Source organism: Amblyraja radiata, chromosome 4, assembly GCF_010909765.2.
Source record: "Amblyraja radiata isolate CabotCenter1 chromosome 4, sAmbRad1.1.pri, whole genome shotgun sequence".
Taxonomy (NCBI): Eukaryota; Metazoa; Chordata; class Chondrichthyes; order Rajiformes; family Rajidae; genus Amblyraja; species Amblyraja radiata.
The window spans coordinates 26,590,762-26,617,860 of record NC_045959.1 but is presented as its reverse complement, the minus strand read 5'-3'; the positions used below and the strand labels follow the sequence as shown (position 1 = coordinate 26,617,860).

Sequence of the window (27,099 nt, the reverse complement as noted above, 5' to 3'; positions counted from 1 at the left end):
TGAAACCTCCCTATACAGGGACACATGACAATAAACTCACTTGACTTGAACTTGAACTTGGATACTTTACTTCTTGTGTTTATCTTCGGCTTAAACCAGCATCTGCAGTTCCTTCTTACAAACCTCTGTGGAGCTCAGGGTTAGCCAGACCAAATCTGTTGGAATTCTGCTACCGGTGCAGATTCAGGGAGAGGGTGGGAGGCGTCTCATGAGTCGCAGTGACTCTACTGTTGCCGACATGACCATTCGGGGGATCTGCGGAGCCGCAGGGACTCTGCTGTTACCCTCATGGCCACTCGGGGGCGCTGCGGAGCCGCAGGGACTCTGCTGTTACCGGGGCGGCCACTCGGGGGCGCTGCTGGGCCGCAGGGACTCTGCTGTTACCGGGACGGCCACTCGAGGGAGCTACTGAGCCGCAGGGACCCTGCTGTTACCGGGGCGGCCACTCGAGGGAGCTACTGAGCCGCAGGGACCCTGCTGTTACCGGGGCGGCCACTCGGGGGCGCTGTGGAGCTGACGCGCGGTGATTGGGCGGATCTCGGGCCCCGTGAGTCGCTTCCAAGCAGCTTTGGTCCGGACACAATCCGCCGGTTCCGGTTGAGGTTCATCATCGAGGGATCGGCCGGACCTGGTGAGGAGAGGGGGCGGGAGAGAAGCATGAAAGCTGGGAGGGAGGGAGAATGAAGGAGAGAGCGGGGAAGGAGGGAAGGAGAGATGGTGGGGGAAGGAGGAGAGAGAGAGCGCATGGGAGGTGAGGAGAGAGGAAGGGGGTTCGGTGAATGAGGAGGAGATCGAGTCAAAGAGGGATCCCGTGTGGAAACAGGCCCTTCGGCCCAACTCGCCCACCCAGGCTGACAATGTCCCACTTGGTCCATATCCCTCCAAACCTGTCCTATCCATGTACCTGCCTAAAGGGCCTGTCCCACTTAGGTGATTTTTCCAGCGGACTGCCGGCGACTGTCAGAGTTGGACACACACACACATACACATCACGAAGGGGGGGTGGGGTGGGGGGAGGGAGGAGAGCGCTGTCTGAAATTCACATGGTACAAAGCCAAGGTGATACAGGCACACACCGCGATGAACAGGAAGGTTAAGACGGCTAGTACAGTGGACGGTAAATCCTTTAAGGGATGGGGGGGGAGAGAAGGAGTGGAGACACTTTTAAGAAGCCAGAGATACACAGCTGTGAAGTTCGGCAGGCATTTAACATTACCGGTCGGTTATCCTTGGTTCTGAAAACACGTGCTTACGTTTTTTTTCTCAATGAGCCAATGAAAATGACCAGTCAGCAAAGGTGATTAACTAAAACTACCTACGACTACCTCGACTACCCATAACTACATGGCGACCCCACTACAACTGCACCTACGACTACAGGATTATCGACTTTCTCCATGGCGACCAATTTTTGGTTGCAGAAAAGTTTTTAACATGTTGAAAAATTTGCGCCGACCATATTGAGGCCGCGACTAGTTCCCTGAATGCGGGAACTCCTCGCGACCATGAAGGAGACTCACCAGAGACCACCAGCGAATATGTGGCGAGCACAGAGTCTCCTGCACTTGCCTAAAAAATCGCCTAAGTGGGACAGGCCCTTAACTGTTTCTTCCACGATGTGATAGTCCCGGCCTCAACTTCCTATTCTGGCAGCTTGTTCCATACACCCTCCACCCTCCACCCTTTGTGTGAATATTTTACCCCTCGGATTCCTATTAAATCTTTCCCCTTCACCTTGAACCCATGTCCTCTGGTCCTCGATTCCCCTATTCTGGGCAAAAGACACTGTGCATCTACCCAATCTATTCCTCCCATGATTTTGTATACCTCTATAAGATATTCTCTCATTCTCCTGCCCTCCATGGAATAGAGACCCAGGCTACTCAACTTCTTATAGCTCACACCATCTAGTCCTGGCAACATCCTCGTAAATCTTTTCTGAACCCTGTAACATGGTGCCCAGAGCTGAACAAAATATTCTAAATGCGGTCTCACGAATGTCTTAGACAACTGCAACATGACCTCTCAACTTCTATACTCAATACTCTGACTAATGAAGGCCAAAAGCCTTATTGACCACCTTGTCTACCTGCGACTTGACCTTCCAGGAACCATGCACCTGTACTCCTAGATCCCTCTACTCTACAACACTACCCAGAGGCCTACCATTTACTGTGTAGGTCCTGCCCTTGTTCGACGTCCCAAAATGCAACACCTCACACTTCTCTGTATTAAATTCCATCCACCATTCTTCCGCCCACCTGGCCAATCGATCCAGATACTGCTGCAATCGTTCACAACCATCTTCACTATCGGAAAAAGCACTAACTTTTGTATCATCAGCAACTTTGCTAACCTTGCCCTGTAGGTTCTCATCCAAATCATTGATGCAGTTGACAAACAATAACGGGCCCAGCACCGAACCCTGAGGCACACCACTAGTCACAGGCATCCAGTCTGAGAAGCAACCTTCCACCATCACCCTCTGCTTCCTTCCATGGAGTCAATTTGCTATCCATTCAGCTCTCTCTCCTTGGAGATGGAAAAGGACTGAAGGGAAGGAGTGCAAGGAGGATGAGGAAGGGGAGAGAAAGGGAGAGGGAGGAGGAGGGAAAGTGACAAAAGGAAGAGGACGGGGAGGGGGAAGATGGGTAGGAAGAATGATGGGTGGGGAAGAGAGGAGGGGTGGGGGAAAGAAAGAGAGAGAGAAGGTGGGGTGGGGGGATGGGAGAGGAGAGTGCGAGAGGGAGGGTGGGGGAAAGAGAGGGTGAGGGAGAGAAGGAGGGTGGGGGGGGCGAAATGGTGGGGTGGGGGGAGAAGGGGAGGGATGGTGGGGTGAGGGAGGGTGGGGGGAAGAGAGGGAGGGAGAGCACAAGGGAAGGAGGGTTGGTTGGTGGGGGAGGGATCGAGTGAGTGAGGGTGGGGGGAGCCGGGAGGGAGAGAGCAAGTTGTTCGAGCCTGTTGTGTGGGCAGGAGGGAGGTCTGTCCTGGGCTGCAGTACCCACACTGTACACTCTGTGTGTCCTGGACACGCTACCCGAAGATGTGGCAAAGGCAGAGACTACCACCCTACTTGAGAAGCAGGAGAAGTACCTACCATGGCATAGAAAGCTGCAGACGTAATGTGAGGAATTGGGATTAGTGTAGAAAGGAGGGAGAGGGAATGCATGGATGTGATGGGTCGAAGGACTTACTATGACTTGGATTTGGGGCACCCCACTTGAGGAAGTGTGAAAAGGAAGGTGAGCAATGTAGAATACTGTTTGATCTGCAGAAACAGAGGGACATTATATCCTCAAAGGTATCAGGACAGGTCAACAAGATGGTGAAAAGGAGCCTCCCTTTATACCTGAGGCATGTGATATAAAAGTAAGGAGGTTGTGATAGAACAGTACGCAACTGTCAGGGCTTGCACACTGCAGATAATTCTGGTCACATTACAAATACATGGCATCAGGAGCATAAAAACAAACTTTATCTTTAATAAAAGTGGGATGGGCTGGGATCATGTTGTTGAAGAATCAGCTCAATTTAAAAGTATAAAATTACAAGATGGCACATTAGATGTATTTTATTTGAAAGTTTAAAAAAACCCAGAGCGAATAGATGTAAAGTAATTTGTAGAATTAAAGGGGAGATGTGGGTAGAATAATTGATTCCATGGGTAGTGTGGGTCTGCAACTCAGTGGCTGAACTAGTGAGAGAGACAGAAAGTCTCACCACATTTCACAAGGGCTCGATGTGCACTTGAAGAGTTGCGTCCTGCAGGATTACTTTCCCACTGCAGGGAGGTGGGATTTAACTGAGATGAAATTGGATCCGAAGGGCATCAGCCATAAATTTTCCGTGATTCTGAGGTGCCATTAAAAATGTCCCAAGTAGGGAAGGGAACAGGTGGTCTGAATGTTTGGAACTTACCAACACAGAACATTGATTTGTGCAAAGCTGCAAGATTCCTTAAAGTGCTGTTCTATCGTCTCCACTGATAATACTTGTGTGTGGATGGGCAGCACAGTGGCGCAGCAGATAAAGCTGCTGCATCACAGTGCCAGCGACCTGTTCCATCCTGATCTCGGCTGCTGTGTCGACTTTCCTTGTTCTCCCTGTGACTGTGTGGGTTTCCTCCGGGTGCTCCGGTTTCCCCTCTCATCCCAAAAAGACGTGCGGTTTGTCGGTGAATTGGTCCCTGCAAAATTGGCCCCAGTGTGTAACGAATGGATGTGAAAGTGGGAATGAGTGATCAGCGAGGAGCCTGTTTCCATGCTGTATATCAAAAACAGAATGATACGTCTTTCTTTCATTTTGCAGGGGTGATGGCAGGGGGGAGGGTTCTCGCTGTCGGTCTTACATGTGCCTGCCTGCTGACCTTCCTGTGGGACGGGTGCAATAGCCTGGGCGACCACGATCCCCAGTGCACAACGCACAGTGAGCACGGTCACGCACAGCGGCCTGATCCGACCATCGCCGCAATGGACAGGTACAAGGCCATGTTTGAACAGAAATACTACCTGCACAAGCTCTTCAACCAGTATGGAGAAAATGGCACCCTGACCGTGGAGGGACTGGAAAAGCTGCTGTGTAACATTGGGGTGGGGGGAGTCAGGACCATGGTGACCAAAGGCGAGCACTTTGACCACGTCACCAAGAAACGCACGGTATTAGCAGAAGGGACCATTCGTCGCCACTGCTGTCCCGGCTGCCGGCAGATCCAGCTGAGAATCGGCCTGCAGACCACCCCAAGAGAGGCTGGGCATTTTCCAAAGCACGTCAACGTATCCGGGACGGATGCCCAGAGCGGCTCCGGCGCACACGCCCACTCAGTCCCGCCCGGCGACAGATCGGGAAGGAAGCAGCGCGCACGGCCGGCCCGCAGCCCTCCGACCGCCAGCTCCCCTCCCACCGGGCCATCTGCGGTGCTCGAGCTCAGAGGGCAGCTCGGCACAACGGCCGGGTACACCGCCAACACGGGGGGACAACTGCCACCTGATTCTACCCACAATATTGTCGGAGAGCTACGCAGAAAAAACAATCAGCTTATGGACCATGGAGATAAAGACCCGAGCAAAGAAGAGGTAAGGATTCCTTTTACTCTTTAGCTTTGTCAATCTGCAGCAACAACAGCCGCTTACATTTATGTAGCACTTAGTAATGTGGTGGTGAATCACAGGTAGGCACAGCATGCATTTTGTATCTACCTTCGATTTAAACCAGCATCTGCAGTTCTTTCCTACACACCAAGGTGAATCACTTTTAGCATTCGGAGATATTTGGACAGATAACCAAAGGCTTGGTTGGGGTGAAACACAAACTGCTGGAGTAACACAGACAGTCAGGTGGCTTCTGTGGAGCGAACGAATAGACAATGTATCAGGTCGGGACCATTCTTCAGGCTTGGTTGGGGTCATGGGTTTTATAGATCACTGAATAAAGGGACATACTCAATAGGGAGGCAATATTCACCTGCTTGAGGTGGTAGATTAGAAGAGAATAAGGTGACAGGGCCTGTACTCTATTGATTTTAGAAACATAAGAGGTGACCTCATTGAGATATGCAAAATTCTTAATGTGTTTGGTTGAGCAAATAAAAAGTAATGACAAAGACATCCGTAATGGAGGATCAGAGCTTCAAAATCAAGAGTTGGCCATCCAGGACAGATATGAGAAGAAATATCTCCACCCAAAGGCTGGTGAATCTTTAGAATTCTCCTCAGAGGACAGTTGAGACTCATTCACTCAGTATATTCAATCAGGAATCAACTTTTTTTCAATTTTATGGATATAGTGCAAGAAATCTGTTCTAAGGTTAACAAAAATCAACCATGGTCTTATTGATGGTCAAGGGGTCTGCTGGTTCAGTAACATAAACACCACATTATTTAAGGGGCTAGATCATTGGTGGCTACCCATGATGTTTGGTGAGTTCAGTACTGTTAATCAGGCTATGTTCCAAACAAACTCTATCAACCAGCGGGGGTACCCATGGTGTACTCTTGTGTCCCATGCAGTGCCTGAATGCAGACAAGATACTCTCATCCCATGGAATGCACCCACATGCGACTTTGAGTGCTGAGCAGTTCAGCTACCTTTGCCCAGCGCTTCTGGATCAGATCGAAAGCAAGGCATGCATTGCACATGAACCTGGAGAGAAATATTCTGGTTACTCCGTTGGGGCAGGTGAGTCACTTTATGTAATTTGGAATGATTGCCTCATACTGAGTAATGCACGTGTCCAAAATCTGTCACTGAAGATCACAGCAGGGGAAAGATTGTCAATGCAGACTTTGAGTGAGTTGTCCGTTCACTCCCATTTATTGCTGCCCTTCCCCATGGTGCTGTGCATTTCTCTTTATCTTGAGATCCAAACGGCCTAATGCACAGACTTGGAGAGTCTTCCTTTTGCTTCACTGTCTTTATGAAACCCAGGGCTTCATCCATTTTATAACAGCATTAATGGAGAAGTAGGATTAAAATCGCATCATGGACCATAATGCTAGTTTACTGACTACTACAGTGATGCAGTCTTGATGTGGAGAGAAAGGGAGGATAGGAAATGGCTCGTAAATCACTTACCAAATGTTATTGATAAATGCAAGTATATTTTTGGAAAGTATAAGGAAGCATTTACCTCTGCCTGTTTCTTGTTTTGCAACAGCATGGATTGGAGGTTTCATATCTGTCACAATCATCAGTCTGCTGTCTCTATTGGGCATCATCTTTATGCCTTTAATGAATAAAGCATTCTTCAAGTTTCTCTTGACATTTTTGGTTGCTTTGGCTGTCGGGACATTGAGCGGGGATGCGTTTTTACATCTCTTGCCACATGTAAGTACTGTCTGCGTCTATCCAGTAATTCATGTAGCCTCTTCCATATCCCACTGAGGGCACAGCTCAATATACTGATGAAATCAGGCAGTGGGGCGCATGTGACCACTTTACCAACGAGATGCTTACCGTTGTCAAGAAGACCTGTTGCTTCACAAAGGTGTATCTACTTTTTCCATGTCAATATTTGGTGGAATGTTCCTAAATTTAAGGTAAAGAATATAAGAACGAATATTTCCCCTCCCACCCGTGACCTGGCTGTCTCATTGGTCTGCTCTTCAAAATTAGACCGTTTCCAACCCGTTACTTTACCCTCCCTTGTAAAACTGATCACCACCATGAAACCTACTACCTGCCCCCTCGACACTGTCCCCTCTGCCCTCCTAAAGGACGTCATTACAACAGCTGGTCCCAGCATCCTCGCCATCTTCAACAGTTCTCTGGCCACTGGCACTGTTCCTACCTGCTTCAAACATGCGGTGGTCCAGCCCCTCCTGAAAAAACCTAACCTCGACCCCACCTTGCCAAGTAACTACTGATCCATTTCTAAACTGCCTTTCCTCTCAAAAGCCCTTGAAAAGGTAATTTTAAGTCAACTTATACCTTACCTTCACCAAAACACTATCCTGGAAACTTTCTAATCAGGTTTCAGGGCTCACCAAAGCACAGTCTGCCTTGTTGAAGGTACAAAATGACCTACTCCTCACCGTTGACTCCGGCGACTGTGCAATTCTGCTCCTTCTTGACCTCAGTGCAGCATTTGATACAGTCGACCACACCATCCTAATTGACCATCTCCGGTATAGGGTTGGTATTGATGGCACTGCCCTGAGCTGGTTCATCTCCTACCTCAAAGGTAGGAGTTTCTCGACTAACATAGGCAACTCATTCTCCTCCCCAGCTAATCTCTGCTGTGGGGTTCCACAAGGTTCCATCCTTGGCCCCATTCTCTTCTCCCTGTATATGCTCCCCTTAGGCCAAGTCATTGAAAGGCACGGCATTTCCTTCCATTGCTACGCAGACGATACCCAACTCTATCTCCCCCTGAAGCCCAAAAAACAATCTAATCTGTTTAACCTTACCCACTGCCTCGAGGATATAAAGTGTTGGATGGCCCAGAACTTCCTCCAACTAAACGAGATTAAGTCTGAGGTCATCCTTCTCGGCCCCTCGGACTCAATCAAAATGATAGCAGGCAGCCTTGGAATCCTTACCCCACTACTCAAACCTCACATCAAAAACCTTGGCGTGATATTTGACTCAGCACTGAAATTTGACAAACAAGTCATGCCGTGGTAAAAGCTAGCTTCTTTCAGCTTCGGACGATAGCTAAAATAAAAAAATTCCTCCAGTTTGATGACCTGGAAAAGATCATCCACACATTCATCTCCCGCCTAGATTACTGCAACTCCCTTCACACTGGCATCAGCCAATCTTCCCTGTTCCGCCTGCAACTGGTCCAAAACGCCGCAGCGAGACTCCTGACGGGCACCCGAAAAAGGGACCACATCACCCCGATGCAGGCCTCTCTCCACTGGCTCCCTGTGCGGTTCCGTATAAACTTCAAGATTCTCCTCCATGTCTACAAAGCCCTCAATGGGCTTGCCCCCACCCACATAAAAAATCTTCTCACCCACCACTCCACCTCCAGGCCCCTCAGATCGGCCGACTTGGGGTTGCTGAATATCCCACGGTCTAGGCATAAGCTTAGGGGCGACCGCGCCTTTGCGGTTGCAGCTCCTAGACTGTGGAACAGCATCCCCCTTCCCATCAGAACTGCCCCCTCCATCGACTCTTTTAAGTCAAGACTAAAGACTTATCTATACTCCCAAGCCTTTCCTGACGTCCTCTGAGTGAGGGCTACATGTATATATGTATGTAGTTTGTTTTGTTGTGCTATTCTTGTAACAAATGTAAAGCACTTTGGCCAACGAGAGTTGTTTTTTAAATGTGCTATATAAATAAATGTGACTTGACTTGACGACTAAATTTAAGCTCTTGGAATGTTGTGGACAGGTCCAAACGCGCTGGATCATCATCATCTTTGTCCCTCTGCATCTAAATGGATTTTAAAAGGCAAAGATCTATGGGTTAGCCCATGATAATTCGGACGCATCCATAATGCAGGGGGCAGAGTGACGAAACGGAACAGCTGATGGGATCAGACTGGATTTGAAGGAAGATTGTGGGTCAAGTTTGGGCGGCACGGAGGCTCAATGGAAGAGTTGCTGCTTTAACATCACTAGAGACCCGAGCTCCATCCTGATTAACGGGTGCTGTCTGTACGGAGTTTGTACTTTCTCCCTGTGATCTGCGTGGGTTTTCTTTTGGAGCTCCGGTTTCCTCTCACACTCCAAAGACGTACAGGATGGCAGGTTAATTGGATTGGTATAATTGTAAATTGTCCCTGGCGTGTGCAAGGTAGTGTTAGTGTGCGGGGATCGCTGGTCAGCAGGGTGGGCTATAGGGCCTGTTTCCGCGCTGTATCCTAAACCAAAACTAAACTAAATGTTGAGAGAACCTTGAGCTTGCATGTTGCTGCTTAAAAAGGTCGAACCCCAGGTTATGTCCCTTGACATTGGGCAACGCCAATGATAAGTCGCACCACCACCCCTACCCCAGACCTGTGTCATTTTATCTCCATCTTTAGAGTTTAGTTTAGAGATACAGCGCAGAAACAGGCCCTTCGGCCCACGGAGTCCTTGCCGACCAGCGATTCCCGTACATTAACACTATCCTACACCTACTGGGAACAGTGTTTACATTTAGCAAGCCAATTAATCTGCAAACCTGTACGTCTTTGGAATGTGAGAGGAAATCGAAGATCTCGGAGAAAGCCCACGCAGGTCACGGGGAGAACGTACAAACTCCATACAGACAGCACCCGTAGTCGGGATCGAACCCGCTGTAAGTCGGGGTCTCCAGCGCTGCATTCGCTGTAAGGCAGCAACTCTGCTGTTGCACCACCGTGACCGCCCTATTCAATTGCCATGATTCAATTATACTGTATTGTCACATGCACCTAGTTACAGGGAAATACAGCATACGACCCGGTAAAATCATACAGCAGACCTCACCTAGGCTGTACATAAGAGTCACCACGTCTCCAGCGCTGACAAAGATACAACAATTCACCAAACAGTCCTATCTTCTGCCTGCCGCTGCATGTGCAGAGTCCTCCTTTTCTCGCCTGCCCCTCCATCAGGTCCCCCTTAATTCTTGGTGCCCCCCGTCAGGTAGTTCACAGTGACCCTCCTGGCTCTTGACGGTTGCTCATGGGTCCCTCCACCCTCTCAGCAGCGCGGGTCCTGTAGACGCCTGTAGCTCGGGGCCGAGTTCAAAGTCCTCCGTGGGTGAGCCGGGCCTACCGGGTGGGTCCTCCGTCCACGGTGAGCGAGTCCTCGATCCGCGACGGGTGAGCTGGTTTGCCGGCTTGCCGAGATACTCCTGGTACCTGGCTTGCTGGAATAGCTCCTGCCCCAAGATGGCAGAGATGTGAAATTGAGGTCTGCTGTGTGATTGTGTGTGAAAGATGCCATGACCTCTGTTTTGAATGAGCACAGCCAGGACAGATTGGTCATTAACATGTTGGCCCATGGTTGCTGTTTACAAAATGGCCGCTGCATTTTCCCTATTATAACAGTTGCAATACTTCAAATACACTAACGCGCTTGGGGCTAGAAATGGAATAGAAATTGAAGTTTGTGGGATACCTTTATTACTGGAACTAAAACCAAAATTCTGCTCCTTCCAGTCTCAAGGCTTTCATCACCACAGCAGTGAGCAGCATGGACATCCTGAAGAAGGCAACGACCACTTGAATTATGTGTGGAAGGGGCTCACTGCCCTTGGGGGCCTGTACTTTATGTTTCTTCTCGAACATCTGATAACGTTAATTAAATTGTACAAAGGGAAAAGGAAGGTAAGAGTTGATGGTCCACCCTGTTCCTTTCATTTATAAGGGAGCTATTGCTAAATAGTGACTATTTTAATTGACAGCCAAAAGTTTATTGTACTGGTAATTGTCTTGTTTATAAATGATCCTCTCCCTTTGGATATTTGAACAGGGAAGTAAAACTGGTAGCCTTAATGATAAGTTGCTTCTCAAGGTGGTAAATTGATAAAAGAATCAGAACCATAGCAGGCAAGGATGAATGGTTCACAGTGTAATACAGATTTATAGGAGAAAATTCAGACTGGAGCAGTTCTCTTTAAAGCAGAGAAGTTAAGGTGAGATTGGAGAAATTTGTTAATAATGGATTAGTAATAAAAAGAAACCACAGCGTCAGTTTGACCAGAAGGGTTCAGCTTTACAAACAATTCACACAGGAGCCCAAAATGACGTGACCAAGCTTTTATTTTTACAGAGCAAGTTATAACTGGAAGGTAGGCACAAGGAATTGCAGATGCTGGCTTACATGCTGGAGTAACTCAGCTTGCCAGACAGCATCTCTGGAGAACATGGATAGGTGACAGTTAACTGGAAGGCGGTGTTTGAAAGGGCAATGGAAGCTTATTTAATCAGAAGATCAGGGGCCCCAAGCACGTAACTTGACAACTCCCAATGTGGGTGGATAAATACGGTTCAGGAGAAGATTTTGCACAAGGAAAAGATCGGGAGAGTGGAACTAAATGAAACAGCATTGGATCTAACTGTCTTGGACCAAGGACATGGATGCTTTGACATTGACGCCCTGAGGAAAACACAATGGAGAGAGGACGGTCAGGTCAAGGAGCCAGGGCAAAAAGGGAAACCAGAAGAGGAATACTGTTTTAATGGGGTGGTTTAATGTCAAGACTGAGGTATCGTGTGGTCTCACTAATTCACTCCACCATAATGTGAGCGTCCCATATCACTCTGGCCCATTCTAATATGGAACCAGCATGTCTGGAATCATGCTGCGACATCCACAAAGGAATTCCTGTCCAAACTTGAGCAATCCCTGGTCCAAGAACCAAGACAAGACAAAGAGCCCACCGTGAGAAATACATGACCAGAGTAAGAAAAATTGTCCATCTCTGATGTACGATTGGAAAGGGGAGAGTTGGGAAACCTAATTCAGGTGATTCCTCCTCTTGGTGAAATGCCTGCAACACAAGCTTTCCATCACCATTGTATTTTTCCAGAAGAACAATTGCAGGGTCTGGCCAGTACCATAATCCAGCCCAAGTTCACAAGTTATAGTAGAATTAGGCCATTCGGCCCACCGAGTCTACTCCTCCATTCAATCATGGCTGATCTCTGCCTCCTAATCCCATTTTCCTGCCTTTTCCCCATAACCTTTGACATCCGTTCTAATCAAGAATTTGTCTATCTCTACCTTACAAAATATCCACTCACTTGGCCTCCACAGCCCTCTGTGGCAATGAGTTCCACAGATTAACTACCCTCTGACTAAAGTTCCTCCTCACTTCCTTTCTAAAAGAGTGCCATTTAATTCTGAGTCTATGACCTCTGGTCCTAGATTCTCCCACTAGTGAAAACATCCGTTCCACATCCACTCTATCTATGCCTTTCATTATTCTGTAAGTTTCAATGAGGTCCCCCCTCAACCTTCTAAACTCTAGCAAGTAGACGCCCAATGCTGTCAAACGCTCATCATATGCTAACCCACTCATTCATGGAATCATTCTTGTAAACCTCCTCTGTACCCTCTCCAGAGCCAGCATATCCTTCCTCAGACATGGGGCCCAAGTTTGCACTCAGTACTCCAAATGCAGCCAGACCAGCACCTTTTAGAGCCTCAGATTTACATCTCTGTTTTTGCATTCCAGTCATCTTGATATAAATGTTAGCATTGAATTTGCCTTCCTTACTACCGATTTGACTTGCAAATTAATTTTTTGGGAGTCCTGCACCAGCACTCCCAAGTCCCTTTGCACCTTCGATTTCTGGATTCTCTCTCCGTTTAGGAAATAATTTACGCCTTTATTCTATAAAAGATATTATTATTATTATTATTACCAAAATGCATGACTCTGCACTTTGCTCTACTGAATTGCATCTGCCACTTCTCTGCGCACTCTCCTAACCTGTCCAAGACCTTCTGCAGAATCCTTGCTTCCTCCACACTGCCTGCCCCTCCACCTATCTTAGCATAATCTGCAGACTTGGCCAGAAAACCTCCAATCCCCTTATCCAAATCATTAATATACTATAATATACAGCACGATCCAGTTAGATGATGTCATCGCACGAGCAAGTGCCAATGTGGATGACAAGTGGCCGGTGGTTGTCACTGTTCTATAGCTAGATAGTGCAGCCAATCTGAGTTTAAACAAATTGAAACTGTAGCATGACTTATTCTAGTCAAATAAGATGGAAATTCTGCTATTGTTAAATGAGAGCCAAGTAAGGACTTCCTGTGAACAGGCGACACAATTGAAAGCAGTGATGCTACTGGTAGAGCTACTGCCTCACAGCACCAGAGACACTGTTCAGCCTTGTGTCTGTGTACAGACACTTCAGGTTCTGTCTGTGTGCAGTTTGCATGTTCTCCCTAAGATTGTGTGCTTCCTCCGTTTTCCTCCCACATCACAAAGACGTGCAAGTTTGCCCCTAATATTTCGGGAGTGGATGAGAAAGTGGGATAACATCGAACCAATGTGATTGATGGTCAGCCGAGACTCAGTGGGCCGTTGAGCCTGCTTTTATGCTGGCTAAAATAAAGGACTCGAATTTGCTCAAATTAACCACTTTAATCAGAATAACAAAATTAAATCAAATTGAGAAAATGAAAAATAAAGTATCTGCCTATCCCAGGCTGTCACCGTCGTCCACTTGGTCCCTCGACAGTAGCAACAGTAAAGAGCTGGAAGAAAATCAATGTTAAAGGACAAAGACCCACAGAGGAAGCTGGACTCAGTCAGCACCTCACAGCAACTTGATCATTTCCAGTAGCAGTAACAATCATCATTGTTGCATGAAAATAACAGCACGGCAGCATTGCAGTAGAGTTGCTGCTTTACAGCGATTGCAGCGCCAGAAACCTGGGTTCGATCCTGACTACGGGTGCTACCTTTACGGGGTTTGTGCATTCTCCCCGTGGCTGCGTGTGTTTTCTCTGAGATCTTTGGTTTCCTCTCACACTCCAAAAGCGTACGGGTTTGTAGGTTAATTGGGTTGGTTAAAGTGTGAAACTGTGTAGGGTAGTGCTAATGTGCTGGTCGGCATGGACTCGGTGGGCCGAAGGGCCTGTTTCCGCGCTGTATCTCTAGATTACACTAAAGCAGAGACACAGAGTGCCTGGTGATTCCTGAGGTCTAGTAGAATTAGATCCACTTGTCATCTCTGTCAGAAACATACTCTTTCAAGTCCAGGAACAAATTAACTACAAACACGGCTTTGTTGGGCTAGAAGTTCCATTGTGGGGTACAACAGCAGCTCTCCAGGCATGTGAAGACCAAGTGCAGCAACAGCACACTGACGGTAGAATTGCTTCCTTACAGCGTTAGAGACCCTGGTTCCATCCTGAATACAGATGCTGTCTGTACAGAGTTTATACATTCTCCCTGTGACTGTCTGGGTTTTCTCCGGTCCTCTGGTTTCCTCCCATATTCCAAAGACGTGTAGGATTGTAGGTTAATTGGCTTCTGTAAAATTACTGTATTTCCCGGCAATGAAGATGCTCCTGTGTCGAAGACGCATCCCATCTTGAGTCGCGAAATTTTGACAAATAAAAACCAGACATTCGCTGTGGTGGCGGTTACTTTCATTCACTGTGGTGGCGGTTATTTCCATACGCGGCCATTTCCAGTGCAAAACACAGATAATGTATACATCGGTGCGGTTATAAAAAAATACAGCGTTCGGAATAAAATAGCATTTAATTGTGCACGAAACAAAGATTACAGAGATTACAAAAACGAAAAGCATTCTAATCTTCAAATCCGAAAAATTCACTACTGTCATCCGAATTTTCAAAGCATAATACCGGTAATTCATCAGGGTCATCACTGCTGTTCGAAGCAAAGATTATAGAGGAGCAAGATAGACCACGCCTACGAAATCCAATGGATTGACGTGTAGTACGGATCGGAACGTCACGGAACGTCACTTCCGCCATTTTAGGAATAAGACCCCAATCTCCGTTATGCCTCTCGCAGTTTAATCCACGTCAGTCCATTGGATTTTGTAGTTTATCTTGTTCTCTTAGCCTTCATTGTTAGACTATTATTATCTTTGTTTATAATAAATAAGGTGCTCCTTTTAAAAAAACAAAAATTAAAAAGGGAAACTGCGTATAAAATGAGCAACAATGCTCAATGAAAGGTCTCTGGACCATATTCATTCTATGATCTTTTGTTTAATCAGTGTTGTGGTGGAACGGTATGTGTGTGTTTCTGTGTGTGAGAGGCAAGATAGAGATAATATATTTCAAAGTTCCTCATAGATCAGAAGCAACTTTGATTTAAAGCAACTCATGATGTACATGAGCCATTCTCATGATGTACATAAGCCATAAATACAATTATATTTGCCTTTATATTTTGCTATAAGATATAAGGAACATAAGCCATAAGCCAATATATTTGCCTATATTTATATTTTATAAACACATATATTATATATATGATACAGATATATAAATGTGACATTGATGTATATAATTATATAACACACATACATAATTCTCTAGTTTCTTATATATATAAACGCTGTAATTGTTATATGGTTATATGGTTATATATTCATTATATGATCTGTATATATGATGCGTATATATGTGTGATATATATGTATATAAATATATAACACACACATATGTATGTTTCTCTAGTTTCTTTCTTGTGATCTCTTAATTTTGTTGAACTTTTTTTTCTTTCATTCAACCTCTCTCTGAATCCTAATATTGTGAATAAAATATAAATGAACACATGCCAAGATATTTTTTCATTCTATGTTAGTGTAAAGAAATATAGTGTATACATACCTACATTGATGCAGAAGTGCGAGCATTATACATGAAAACTGTGCATTGCTACCATAGTTTAGTTTTTAATTTAACATATATTTGAGGGAAATCTACATATATTTGAGGGAAATGAGTTACCGTATTTCCCGGCAATGAAGACGCACCACCATTTGAGTTGCTAAATTTTGAAAAAAGGATGACGGGACAGGATCGAGGGTTTGGTTTAGTCCAGGGGTCCGCAGCCTTTTTTGCATAGGGGCCAGGACCCTCCGGGACTAGCTGCAGTTCCCAGGTCACCTGCGAGCCCCGGGTCTAGCTGCGGTTCCGCTGTCCGGGCCCGGCAGCTGCTCACAGCCACCCGAGCTCTGAGTGAGTTTTTAAATGTGAATATCTCATAACTAAACATTTGTGGGTTACCAGTATATTGCATCAATCCACTCCATTTTAAATCATTCTACAACAAAATTCATAAACAAGGATAACACTTTTTATTTCTGTCATTTATGGTAAGATTTACATAATTTATTGTTTTATGTGTGAGATATACAGAGTGTTCAGAACAAAGACGGCTGTTCTTTGACAAGTACTCCGTAGTTCGCTGTAGGAGATCTTATCAACGAGTATTCTGGACCCATTGTCAACATCTGAAATTACAGTAAAATATCATATAGAATTAACTTATAAGAACAAATCTGATTATAACTACCTAACTGCAGAATGGATGATATGTCACTTAAATGCAATTGTTTTCAGGGGTGGGGAGAGACATGTATATTGAAGATGCATTTTTCCTCTAGTAGGTCAATTTATGCCTACTGAATATATTCTGTATTCATGCCTACTATGTTCTGTTGTGCTGAAGCAAAGCAAGAATGTCATTGTCCTATCTGGGACACATGACAATAAACTCTCTTGACTTGACTTGATTTAACTTAAATGTGGAAGAGCTTACAATACCATGCCTGCCTTACGACAAGAACAAAACCAAAAATGTACAGCAGTGTAAAAATTAATACCCTTATTATTGTTTAAGAAGGACTTGCAGATGCTGGAAAATCGAAGGTAGACAAAAATGCTGGAGAAATTTTTATGGAGCTGGAGCATTTTTGTCTACCTTTATTATTGTGCTAAGTCTATATGTATAAAATAAGACTTTCTAATAACTTGCTGATGTACCAAAAATTGTCAAATATAATATAATACATTGTCAGGATCATAAGAATAGAATTATATATGTTACAGTCATCATACATTGGGAAGGAAATTCAAGCTTTAATATGTGCCCCTCGTGGCATGTCATTGTTCCCTATAACTCTATTTATAATGTATTTTAAACACCACTGATCGTGTACATTGTGTATATTTAACATCATTTTTTTCCCTGTATTTCTAATACTATTTCAAACCTGCTTAAACACAAGCCGATTCGGGATCTCCGCTGCTTGGAGGTCCTGAATCGGCTGCCTCCTACCGGAGACTGGGGTTTCATGATGTTAGAGGCCGCGGGCCGGCACTTTTCTCCGGCGAGGGATCCCAGACTCCGCGAGGGAAAGTGCACGCTGCCCCCGCGACTAGAAGCTCCACACACTGCGGCTTCAGAGTGTTATAGTCCCCGGGCCGGCGATCAGAGCAATTCATCTGGCGACCCCCGGCTCCGTGATCTGAGCTATAGGAAGAGATCGGCCTCAACACAGAAAGTTATAATTTTTTTCTTACCTTTCGTCTTTAGTGGGGAACCTGAAGAAAGACTGCTATAAAGTGCTTAAATCGCTTACATTTGCGATTCGAGCGCTATAGCAGAACGGCTCGCTACGCGTGTAGATGTGGGCGCCATGACAGATGCCCATTCAAAAAAACCCTAATATATATGATTCCCAAAATGGCGCGCCACAAATTACCCATGAGCCCATGACCGTACTACAGCTTTTTCGTCGAGTGGTTTATCTTGCTCCTCTATAATCTTTGGTTCGAAGCATCACTATCATAGAAACATAGAAAATAGGTGCAGGAGTAGGCCATTTGGCCCTTTGAGCCTGCACCGCCATTCAATATGATCATGGCTGATCATCCAACTCAGTATCCTGTACCTGCCTTCTCTCCATACTCCCTGATCCCTTTTAGCCACAGGGGCCACATCTAACTCCCTCTTAAATATAGCCAATGAACTCATCAAAGAGACAGTCGTCTTAAACAACTTAAACAGAATTTACACCTCCTACATAGATCAGGTGTTTGAAGTGGCGAAAATCCCCAGGCAAATGCATGTCACTTCTGATTGGATTGCCGTCTTGTACTGAAACGCTTCCTATAAGCCAGGGGTGCCAAACTCGCGGGCCGCATCCGATCCATGAAGGAGTCCGATCGGGCCCTGTTTCTATGACCTTTCCACAGATCTGTCCCCTCATAATCAATACTACGGGTTTGTTTAAATAAAAAAATGAGCAAGATCTTATAACATCTATTGTCGATGACCCACTGGGTTTTGTGCTCTTTAATTATATTTGATGTAAATCTAATTTGATGTTCTGGAGCTGATGGTAAGATCTCGTTTCCAACTGAATTGTTGAGCATTTCTGTTTGGCTGTCAATAAGGTCAATCTTCCTTCAACTTTACACTTAGCATTTAGGATTATGGCACCAGTGTGCAATGGTTGAGAGGTATGATTTTGTTTTCAACAGCAGAAGAAATCTAACCAGGATGAACAAGACGTGGATCTTGACAGAAATGCAGAACCCCAGGAGTCACAACAATTATCCAAGGATGAAAACGCATATGTAAAAAATGTTGCAGGTAGGCTTATTACTGGATCACAGTTAAATTTCCACAGGTATTTTCCAAAATAGAGATCAGTGTTGCCCTGCACTGTGTAGATTACAAAATTTGTGAGATTGTTAGAACTCTCTTGTTTTTGTGGAATGAAACTACGGAACCAGGTAAATAGCAGAAGTTATGCATTGTGAAAATGAAAGGAGTGAAAGGGTCCCTTGAACACAACACGTTTTGTGGTTAATCAGTTCCTGGACATGACCAGGACTGTGTTTCTGACAGTGATACCAAGTGGATCTAATTCGACTAGACCTCAAAATGGTGGAGAAATGGGAATCTAAAGAGTGGAAGCTATTTCAAGTCAGATATTAATGTCGACTTTAACAAGTGAGCCTCAAGTTTAAAATATTTGGGGCATTATTTTGCTCTTTGAATTAAGTTGGAAAGCAGATGATATTACTTCAACCCTCATTTGCTGGCCCTCGCTGAGCATTCGGGATGCATTCTGGGGGACAAGAGGGCTCAGTGAACTCTGAAAGGGGCCATTCAGTACATACTGTGCTCTCGTTGGCTAAGCATCAGTAACAAACTGCACTCACATTGGCTGAGTAAATGTGTACAACATGGCTATGTTTGACCAGCTGCCTGAATGCATTCTGATGATTTTGATCATTTTCATTTTTTCAGGTAGTTTTTTTTAGTTTAAAATATGTTTGAAGATGCAACTTATCAGGCAGTGGCTTAATGAAAAAAGTCCAAAACAGGAACAGTGGTTAGAAATTGTGCGAGACATCTTTAATATGGTGAAATTAACATATTCCTTGAGATTCAAGGAGAATTCATTTGAGAAGCTCTGGGAAAAATGGACCGTTTATTTGAGCCATGACACCAATTAGATAAATGCCGAGCTAGATATGGGAAGATTGCGTTATATAGAACTAGATGGTATGTTTGTATGAATATTGAATTATCTCCAGACAACTAATCAATGTAATGTTTTTTCTTTTTTTAAGTTGGTAAGTGAACCACACTGTCTTATTCCACTTTTTTTATTTATTTACTTCTTTTTTTTTTCCCCTCTTTACTTATTTTTTATTTTGATTGCTGTTTTTCTTACTTTGTTTTATTTATGGTGATGGTGTTGCACTGTTTTGTATATATCTCTTAAAAATCAATAAAAATTTAAGTGAAAAAAAAGATGCAGCTTTAAGATGAATACCAATGTATATTGCTTTCTAGTTTCCATATTTGTCTAGACTGGATAATTTCCCTCGGTTTCCATTGATATTGTTTTTCCTTTTATATGAATGGACGCTGTTATACGATGCTTTGTTTTATGTTATTTCGTGTGACTTTATCCTTTTATGTGTCTTTTTGAAATGTAGAACCTGTACCACCCACAGACCCAGAAGACTATGTAGTTGAATCCAAGGATCAGTCAACTCTTCCCTCCCTGGATTACAGTCAAAATTCGCTGACTCCAGAACAAGAAGTTATGATTGCCCCTCCAAACCCAGAAGGAAATTACAGCCCGTATGTGCCGAGAGGGTGCGAAAACAAGTGCCACTCTCACTTCCATGACACCATAGGAAACGCTGATGACTCCCACCACCACCACCACCGTTACCATCACATTCTGCACCACCACCACCACCAGGACCACCACCCCCATAATCATGGCCACTACTATTTCCAGGAGGACCTGAAGGATGCAGGAATAGCAACTCTGGCGTGGATGGTGATAATGGGTGACGGGCTTCACAACTTCAGCGATGGTTTAGCCATTGGTGAGACTCGACTCTTTACAATCAGTCAAACTGAACCACTCTCAATGTGATGACAATGATTTACGACAGAAGCATAACTGCGTCTGGCAATGTAAACACTAGTGCCGGGGTCGGCAACCTTGTTCTGCATAGGGACCGGGACGCATGTCTGTGAGCGGATGGCGGGCCATATCTATCACGTGTACACATGATCCCGCCTCGGATGGCAGTCAGCAAATCACGTGTTCACAGAAGGTAGACACAAATGCTGGAGAAACTCAGCAGGTGAGGCAGCCTCATGCAATCCTTGCATGTCTGACCTGCTTAGTTTCTCCAACATTTTTGTCTACCTTAGATTTTTCCAGCATCTGCAGTTCTTTCTTAAACGTGTTCACAGAAGGTGCGCGGCTGTGCTGGCGGCATTGCGCAGGATGCGGTACAGCCAGAGCTCGGCCGCGCTTGGGGAGGCGCCCGGCGGGCCGGATGATTACAGGGGATACGGGTTACGGGCCACATTCGGCCAGGGGGCCGTAGGTAGCCGACCCCTGCACTAGTGATGAGGAGAATATTTTGTTCAGGAGGGGCATAGATCTCTGGCATTGATTTGGTGGATATGGAATTATGCCGTTTTGGAAGGCCATAGTCAGCCCATTGTGCCCATGTTTGTTCTATACTGAAAGAGCTCTTCAACTGGTCCTACTCACCAAAGATAGACACAAGATGCTGAAGTTTCTCGACGGATCAGGCCGCATCTCTGGAGAAAAAAGATATGTGACGTTTCTGGTTGGGACCCTTCCTCAGACTTCTTCACCACTTGCTCATGCCCAGGTGCCATTCAGTAAAATAGTAGCTAATCTTTTACCTTTCTTTTAACATTCATCCATATTAAACCTGTCTACACTAATTCTCTTCACATTGAAAACTTTAGATGTCCACCTTGACTACACTCTGATATGGTGCTTCTTCACCCAAGTGAGAACCTCTTTATTGAAGTTACATCGTACCAACATGCTCCATGTAGAATCACAGCTCAGGAGTCGTGTTGACCTACAGGAAGTGAAGGGTTAACCCGGGTTTTCGAGGCTGCAATTAAAATAGTCTGAATTTTGCACATCTGTTGTTCCTTCTCCCCATGTTTGCTGATTCCACTTGTGGGGTTATATATACCGATAAAGTGAAATTTTTAAAAAAATGTTTCCGAGATCTGGGCATTGCTGGGTGCGTGAATGTATTGCCCTTCACCTGGGTAGTTTGTAAGCCATTTCAGAGGACATTCTGTTAACAGTTTTCAGAGCCACATACAGGCCCAACCCGACCAGACCGGGTAGCTAACCCTTCACCATTTCCTCAAGGATGCCAGATTGATTTCCACCACAATCCAATGTTACTCCTGACACGGTTTTTTTTACATTCTAAATCATTGTGTCACCACGGCACCTAATGTTTTGTTTTAAGCTTTGTTTTAAGGTGCTGCATTTTGGCCATGGCAGGCCTGGCTCATATTTACTGTGAATTGACAACCCTTAGAATACTCTTGCCTCTTGCGAGTAGGGATTGTAAAAAAGCCTCTGTTAAAATTAATTTATCTTCAATGGATCAATTGCTGTCAGTACAATGTAATTTATATAATTTCTTGGAAAAATGTTCTGAAACTAGCTGCATTGTGGAGTGGAGAAACTCATTGTAATAAGCATTATTTACACTGGCATTAAGTTTAAGCTGTAATTATTTAAACTTAATATTCTTTTCCTCATTTCCAACATAATCGATATTTCAATTTTGATTTCAGGAGCTGCTTTTACTGGAGGCTTGTCTAGTGGATTGAGTACATCTGTTGCGGTTTTCTGTCATGAACTACCACACGAGCTGGGTAAGTGTGCAAAACAAAACTCCTCCACAATAACATGTTTGACTGACTGAACAGTTCAGAGGGGGATGAATGTACAATATTGTGTAGAAGGCCTCCTGTGCCTTCCAGCATAGAACGTTTGTACCAATGCTTCTAAAATTATCTCTTTTTGTAAGTAATTCATTATCATGCTTTGTTTATATAATCTTCATAAACTGAAGACTTTTCCAAGTATTTTACAGCCATGGTGCAGATTAGTCACTTGCCGAGGAAGAATAAAGTCATTATTTTACATGTTAGTTATGCACAACAAACTCCACAAACAGTCAGATCTCTCACGAGGGTACACAAAATTGCTGGGGAAACTCAGCGGGTGCAGCAGCATCTATGGAGCGAAGGAAATAGGCGACGTTTCGGGCCGAAACCCTTCTTCAGAGCACTTTCCTTCGCTCCATAGATGCTGCTGCACCCGCTGAGTTTCCCCAGCAATTTTGTGTACCTTCGATATTCCAGCATCTGCAGTTCCCTTTTGAACAGATCTCTCACGAGGTTGTGATAAGTATCATTCCAGGGTGTTGTGGAGAATTTATCTTCAAAATAGTCTGGAGGAATCTTTTGTGCCACATATTGTGACCTCCTGTGATAATCTAAACAACTACATTAGGAATGACATTCTAGAATTTAACTTGAGCAGATTGTGAATCCACAACTCTCTGACTCAGGCATACGTGTTACTTACCAAAACACAGACGACCTTCCGAAATATACACAGGATCTGCGGATTTTGAAATTTGGTTTAAAAGAAAATCTGTCTAAATCTCCGCTATAAATGGCTTTCCGCGAGAGTGAGCCCCTGTGCTGATGGTTGAGTGCGTGGAAATCCGCGGATTCAGTTTTCGAACAACACTGCTGTCATTTCTACATGGTGAAACCAAAATGTATAAAAATGGCCTTTATTAAAATCTGACAATGTGCACTTTAACCACATATGATTTTTTTTCTATTACAAATCTCAAATTGTGGTGTACAGAGGCAAATAAATAAACATTCATGTCCCAAACATTATGGAGGGCACTATAAATCTGCTCCGTAAAGCTAATGCAACGAACTGAGGTGGTGTAACAGTGTAAGGGAACCAGACCTAGAAAGTACATGGGTTTGAAATGTGACTTCTAAAATGTCTTGAACTATGGTTGTATGCAGGTGATTTTGCTGTGCTGTTGAAGGCTGGAATGACCATCAAGCAAGCTATTCTGTATAATATGTTATCTGCTTTGTTGGGATACCTGGGCATGATAACAGGCACAGCCATTGGACATTATGCTGAAAATGTCTCCACTTGGATCTTTGCAATTACTGCTGGTTTGTTCTTGTACGTGGCCCTGGTTGATATGGTACGTAGAAACTTTGTTGCTTCCTTTTAAAATTAGCTCTGTGTATTTACTGCTACAGTTTACATCTATGTAGCACCTTCTCCATAGAGAGTAATCTCAGCATACTTAATGTTATCATCCTTTAAAAAAACACATGAGTGCAGTGGCATCTAGCATTTGTTCTATACTGGAGACTGGCAATTTAAGTGTGCATATAGTGTACGGGGAGTATAATCGTATCAAACTTGCATTTGAAATCCATGCAGTGCACTTCAGTTCCTTATCAGAACACTACTGTTTTTTCCAAAATAGGCAATGAAATTTGTGTGATGTAATTTACTCTTTACAAATATGAATGAATGAATGAATGAATGAATGAATGAATGAATAGATTTATTGGCCAAGTATTCACATACAAGGAATTTGCCTTGGTGCTCTTCCCACAAGTGACAATATGACATACAGTGACAGTTAGGAATGACATATAAAACATTAAACATTAACAATAAAACATTATTAATTAAACATGTGAATTAAATAAAATACCAGAGCAAAAGGAGGCTACAGATTTTTGGTTATTGAGTAGAGCTACTACTTGTGGAAAAAAGCTGTTTTTATGTCTGGCTGTGGCAGCTTTGACAGTCCGGAGTCGCCTTCCAGAGGGAAGTGATTCAAAGAGTTTGTGGCCAGGGTGAGAGGGGTCATAGATGATCTTACCCGCTCGCTTCCTGGCCCTTGCAGTGTACAGTTTGTCAATGGTGGGAAGGTTGCAGCCTATAACCTTCTCAGCTGATCGAACAATTCGCTGCAGCCTCCAGGTGTCGTGCTTGGTGGCTGAGCCAAACCAGACCATGATGGAGAAGGTGAGAACAGACTCTACGATGGCTGTATAGAATTGGACCATCATTGCCTGGCAGATTGTGCTTCCTCAGCTGCCGCAGGAAGTACATCCTCTGTTGTGCCTTTTTGACAGACTCAAATATCTACAGACAATCCTTGTTTATTTTGACTATTTCAAGTTAAGTATAATTTCTATCTGCTATGAAATTCCACTGGTGTTAGTCTGATTGGTCAACACATTTTACATCACTTCTGGAACATTCCTATCCAAGTATATTTGATAGATTGAGATCAGAGCTTGCAGTAGTTTCTCAGTAACTTCCTGCAATGCCGTGGGATGTGTCGGATCCAGGGTTTGGTGCCTAAAGTTATCTGTCAGCAATATTATCTGGCTGGAATATTAGCTCTTCATAAAACTCTGAACAAGAGCATCTTATTGCACTGCTCTGCATTCGCTTCACAGTAATATAAGACTGAATAATGATTCCTATCGTCTCATTTTACAGGTTCCGGAAATGCTTCATAGTGATGCTGGTAACCATGACTACAGCCATGGAGCTAGCTTCCTGCTTCAGAATGCAGGAATACTCCTGGGATTTGGTATCATGTTGCTTATTGCTGTGTTTGAACATAAAATCTTGTCAATTGTGAAACTGTGATAAAATTGGTTGTATCTTAAACCAAGTTGGTATTCATAATTACTAGATTTAGATTTATTTATTTGTTTAGTGTAGGTTATTTTGCGACGATGAGTGTAGTAGATTGGTACATGGTGATCTGCAATAGAAGCCTCACAACAGCTCCACCAAATCCACCTCCCAATTGCCCCCATCTCCTCTCCAGGCCTAAACCTTTATTTTGCACCCAACTCATGACCTAACCTCCAGTTTTTCCTACATCATTGCAAGTTTTTGCTTAAGCGGGTAGCTTAAGTCTTATCGCCACACTGAGACCAGCATCTTGATGGAATGAGGGAAGTAGGAATATAAACTTGCAGCGCTGAAAGGGGGTGGGAATATCTTCTGACCTGCAGAATTTCCCTGAAGTCGGTGGAATGAAATGCCAGGGCTTGCGCTCAGTGGAAAGCTGTAACTTTACCGCTTGGCACCTTGAGTAAGTTTTCACCCACCCCTCACCCATCACCACAATTGGTTGATTTTGCACGTTCTGCATTTGTAACTCGGCCTTTTGCCCTACGGCAGCTGTTGATCTTTGGTTAAGTCACATTGCTGTATGTAATCCACATTTTAAAATAAAGTATTAAGTATGAATTCACTAATGTGAGAGGTACAAACAGAATTGGTTAATGGCCACCTTAGATAATCAGTTGAGTGTGGACATGGGTTTAGTGATAACCAGGGAGGAAGCTGAATGCCAAATAAATAGAGAGGTAGAAATCCCCAAAAGCATGGCAAAGGGAGAACCAAAAGCAAGTTACAGGAGCAATTATATTGTCTATGAAATTCCACAGGATTTCCACTTGTTATTCAGCTAGCTACCTTTTATCATCTACCAATTTCATTGCTGTTCACTTTCCATGTGTTCCCAAGGTTTTATTTCCTTGGTTACAACAGTGTGGGGGAGTTAATTCATTCCAATAGTTGCTTTGATACTTTCCTATTGAGAAGCAGTTGACCAAATCCTGCAGGCTTTGTGTTAAAATTGTTGTTACAAGATGCATTGCAGCCTGTATGTTACATAGTGGATTTCAATCGACTATATAGATGTGTTACAGCTGTTAAAAGATGCATTACATGTGTGACGTATATGTGGGGTGGTATTGTGCATGTGTAATTTGTGGGTGGTAGGCTGTTTTATTCAATAAATACTGTTATTTTTGTTTGATAATGCCCTAGATTGTAGATTTAGCTTTTGTGCTATTTAGTGTTGTGAACTGTTACAAATGGGACTGGCTCTTCCATACTGTTCTCCGTCTTGGGACGCCCCCAAAGCACTTTACAGCCAATTAAGTAATTTTGAAGTAACCCAGTAAGGTCGCACAAATAGTAAAGCGACAATGACCAGTCTAAATAATGGTATTATTTACAGGTCTCTCCTGCAGATGCTAATTCAGCCATTGTGCTACTGTTGGTTCAAATGGACCCTACAAGTTGTAACTACATACGCTATTGTGTAAAATATGTTCTGAAATGCAAAGTCTACACCTGAAAGGCAAAGTATATTTGCAATAATTTTTATGATCTATATGCAACAAAAGTGTTCACACCCACTCTACAATAATGGTGTCTTTTATTTTGTAATAAGTCGTTGTTCCTGACAAAAGGCAACCGAGCTATTTATGAAGAAAAATTCATGTATTCCATGACTTGAAAATAAAATGTTGAAGTAGCGCTTACTGGCGAGGACGGGATGTGCTTTTACGATGAGATATTGCTATCGAATTTCTCCTGTGAGCTTTCGATCGAAAAAACTACAGTGAGAAAACATTGAAGGTACAAAGGGTTGTTAAATGTGTGTGTGCTTGATAAGGTTGTAGTCCGTTGTATTTGGCGAATCTTGTAATTTTTGAACTTTAATAAAGTTATTGATTGCATTTTGGATTCTTGTGTCGTGGACATTCGGGACTCGGTCTCCAGTCAGCCGCCGCCGCAAAACCAACGGGGGGGAACTGCAAACCAGAAGAAAAAAAAGATTCCTGGGGAGAACAAATAATTTTTGAAGCAGCCCCAATAAGTAAGGTGATGGCGACTGTCCTAGTGCAGGGTCCCCGCCCGAAATATCCATCATTTGTCTGCCTGCACAGATG

At 44.2% G+C, this 27,099-nt stretch overlaps 1 protein-coding gene across 1 annotated transcript; it reads left to right on the top strand.

The window, feature by feature from the left end:
• The first annotated feature begins 503 nt into the window (after nucleotides 1-503).
• On the top strand, nucleotides 504-26,886 carry slc39a6 (solute carrier family 39 member 6). Its single transcript, XM_033019121.1, has 10 exons — nucleotides 504-631; nucleotides 4,309-5,072; nucleotides 6,006-6,174; nucleotides 6,653-6,822; nucleotides 10,577-10,744; nucleotides 18,417-18,528; nucleotides 19,890-20,291; nucleotides 22,060-22,140; nucleotides 23,323-23,513; nucleotides 24,839-26,886. Exons 2-10 carry the CDS (start codon nucleotides 4,314-4,316, stop codon nucleotides 24,989-24,991), a joined length of 2,205 nt encoding a protein of 734 aa, XP_032875012.1. The 5' UTR covers nucleotides 504-631; nucleotides 4,309-4,313; the 3' UTR covers nucleotides 24,992-26,886.
• The last annotated feature ends 213 nt before the right edge of the window (nucleotides 26,887-27,099 follow it).

Bases quoted from the DNA above. Each gene is read 5' to 3' on its own strand.
- slc39a6 (XM_033019121.1), top strand. From the start codon at position 4,314: ATGGCAGGGGGGAGGGTTCTCGCTGTCGGTCTTACATGTGCCTGCCTG. The intron at 5,073-6,005 runs GTAAGGATTCCT...TGTCCCATGCAG, and splicing joins AAGACCCGAGCAAAGAAGAG to TGCCTGAATGCAGACAAGAT. The intron at 10,745-18,416 runs GTAAGAGTTGAT...TGTTTTCAACAG, and splicing joins TGTACAAAGGGAAAAGGAAG to CAGAAGAAATCTAACCAGGA.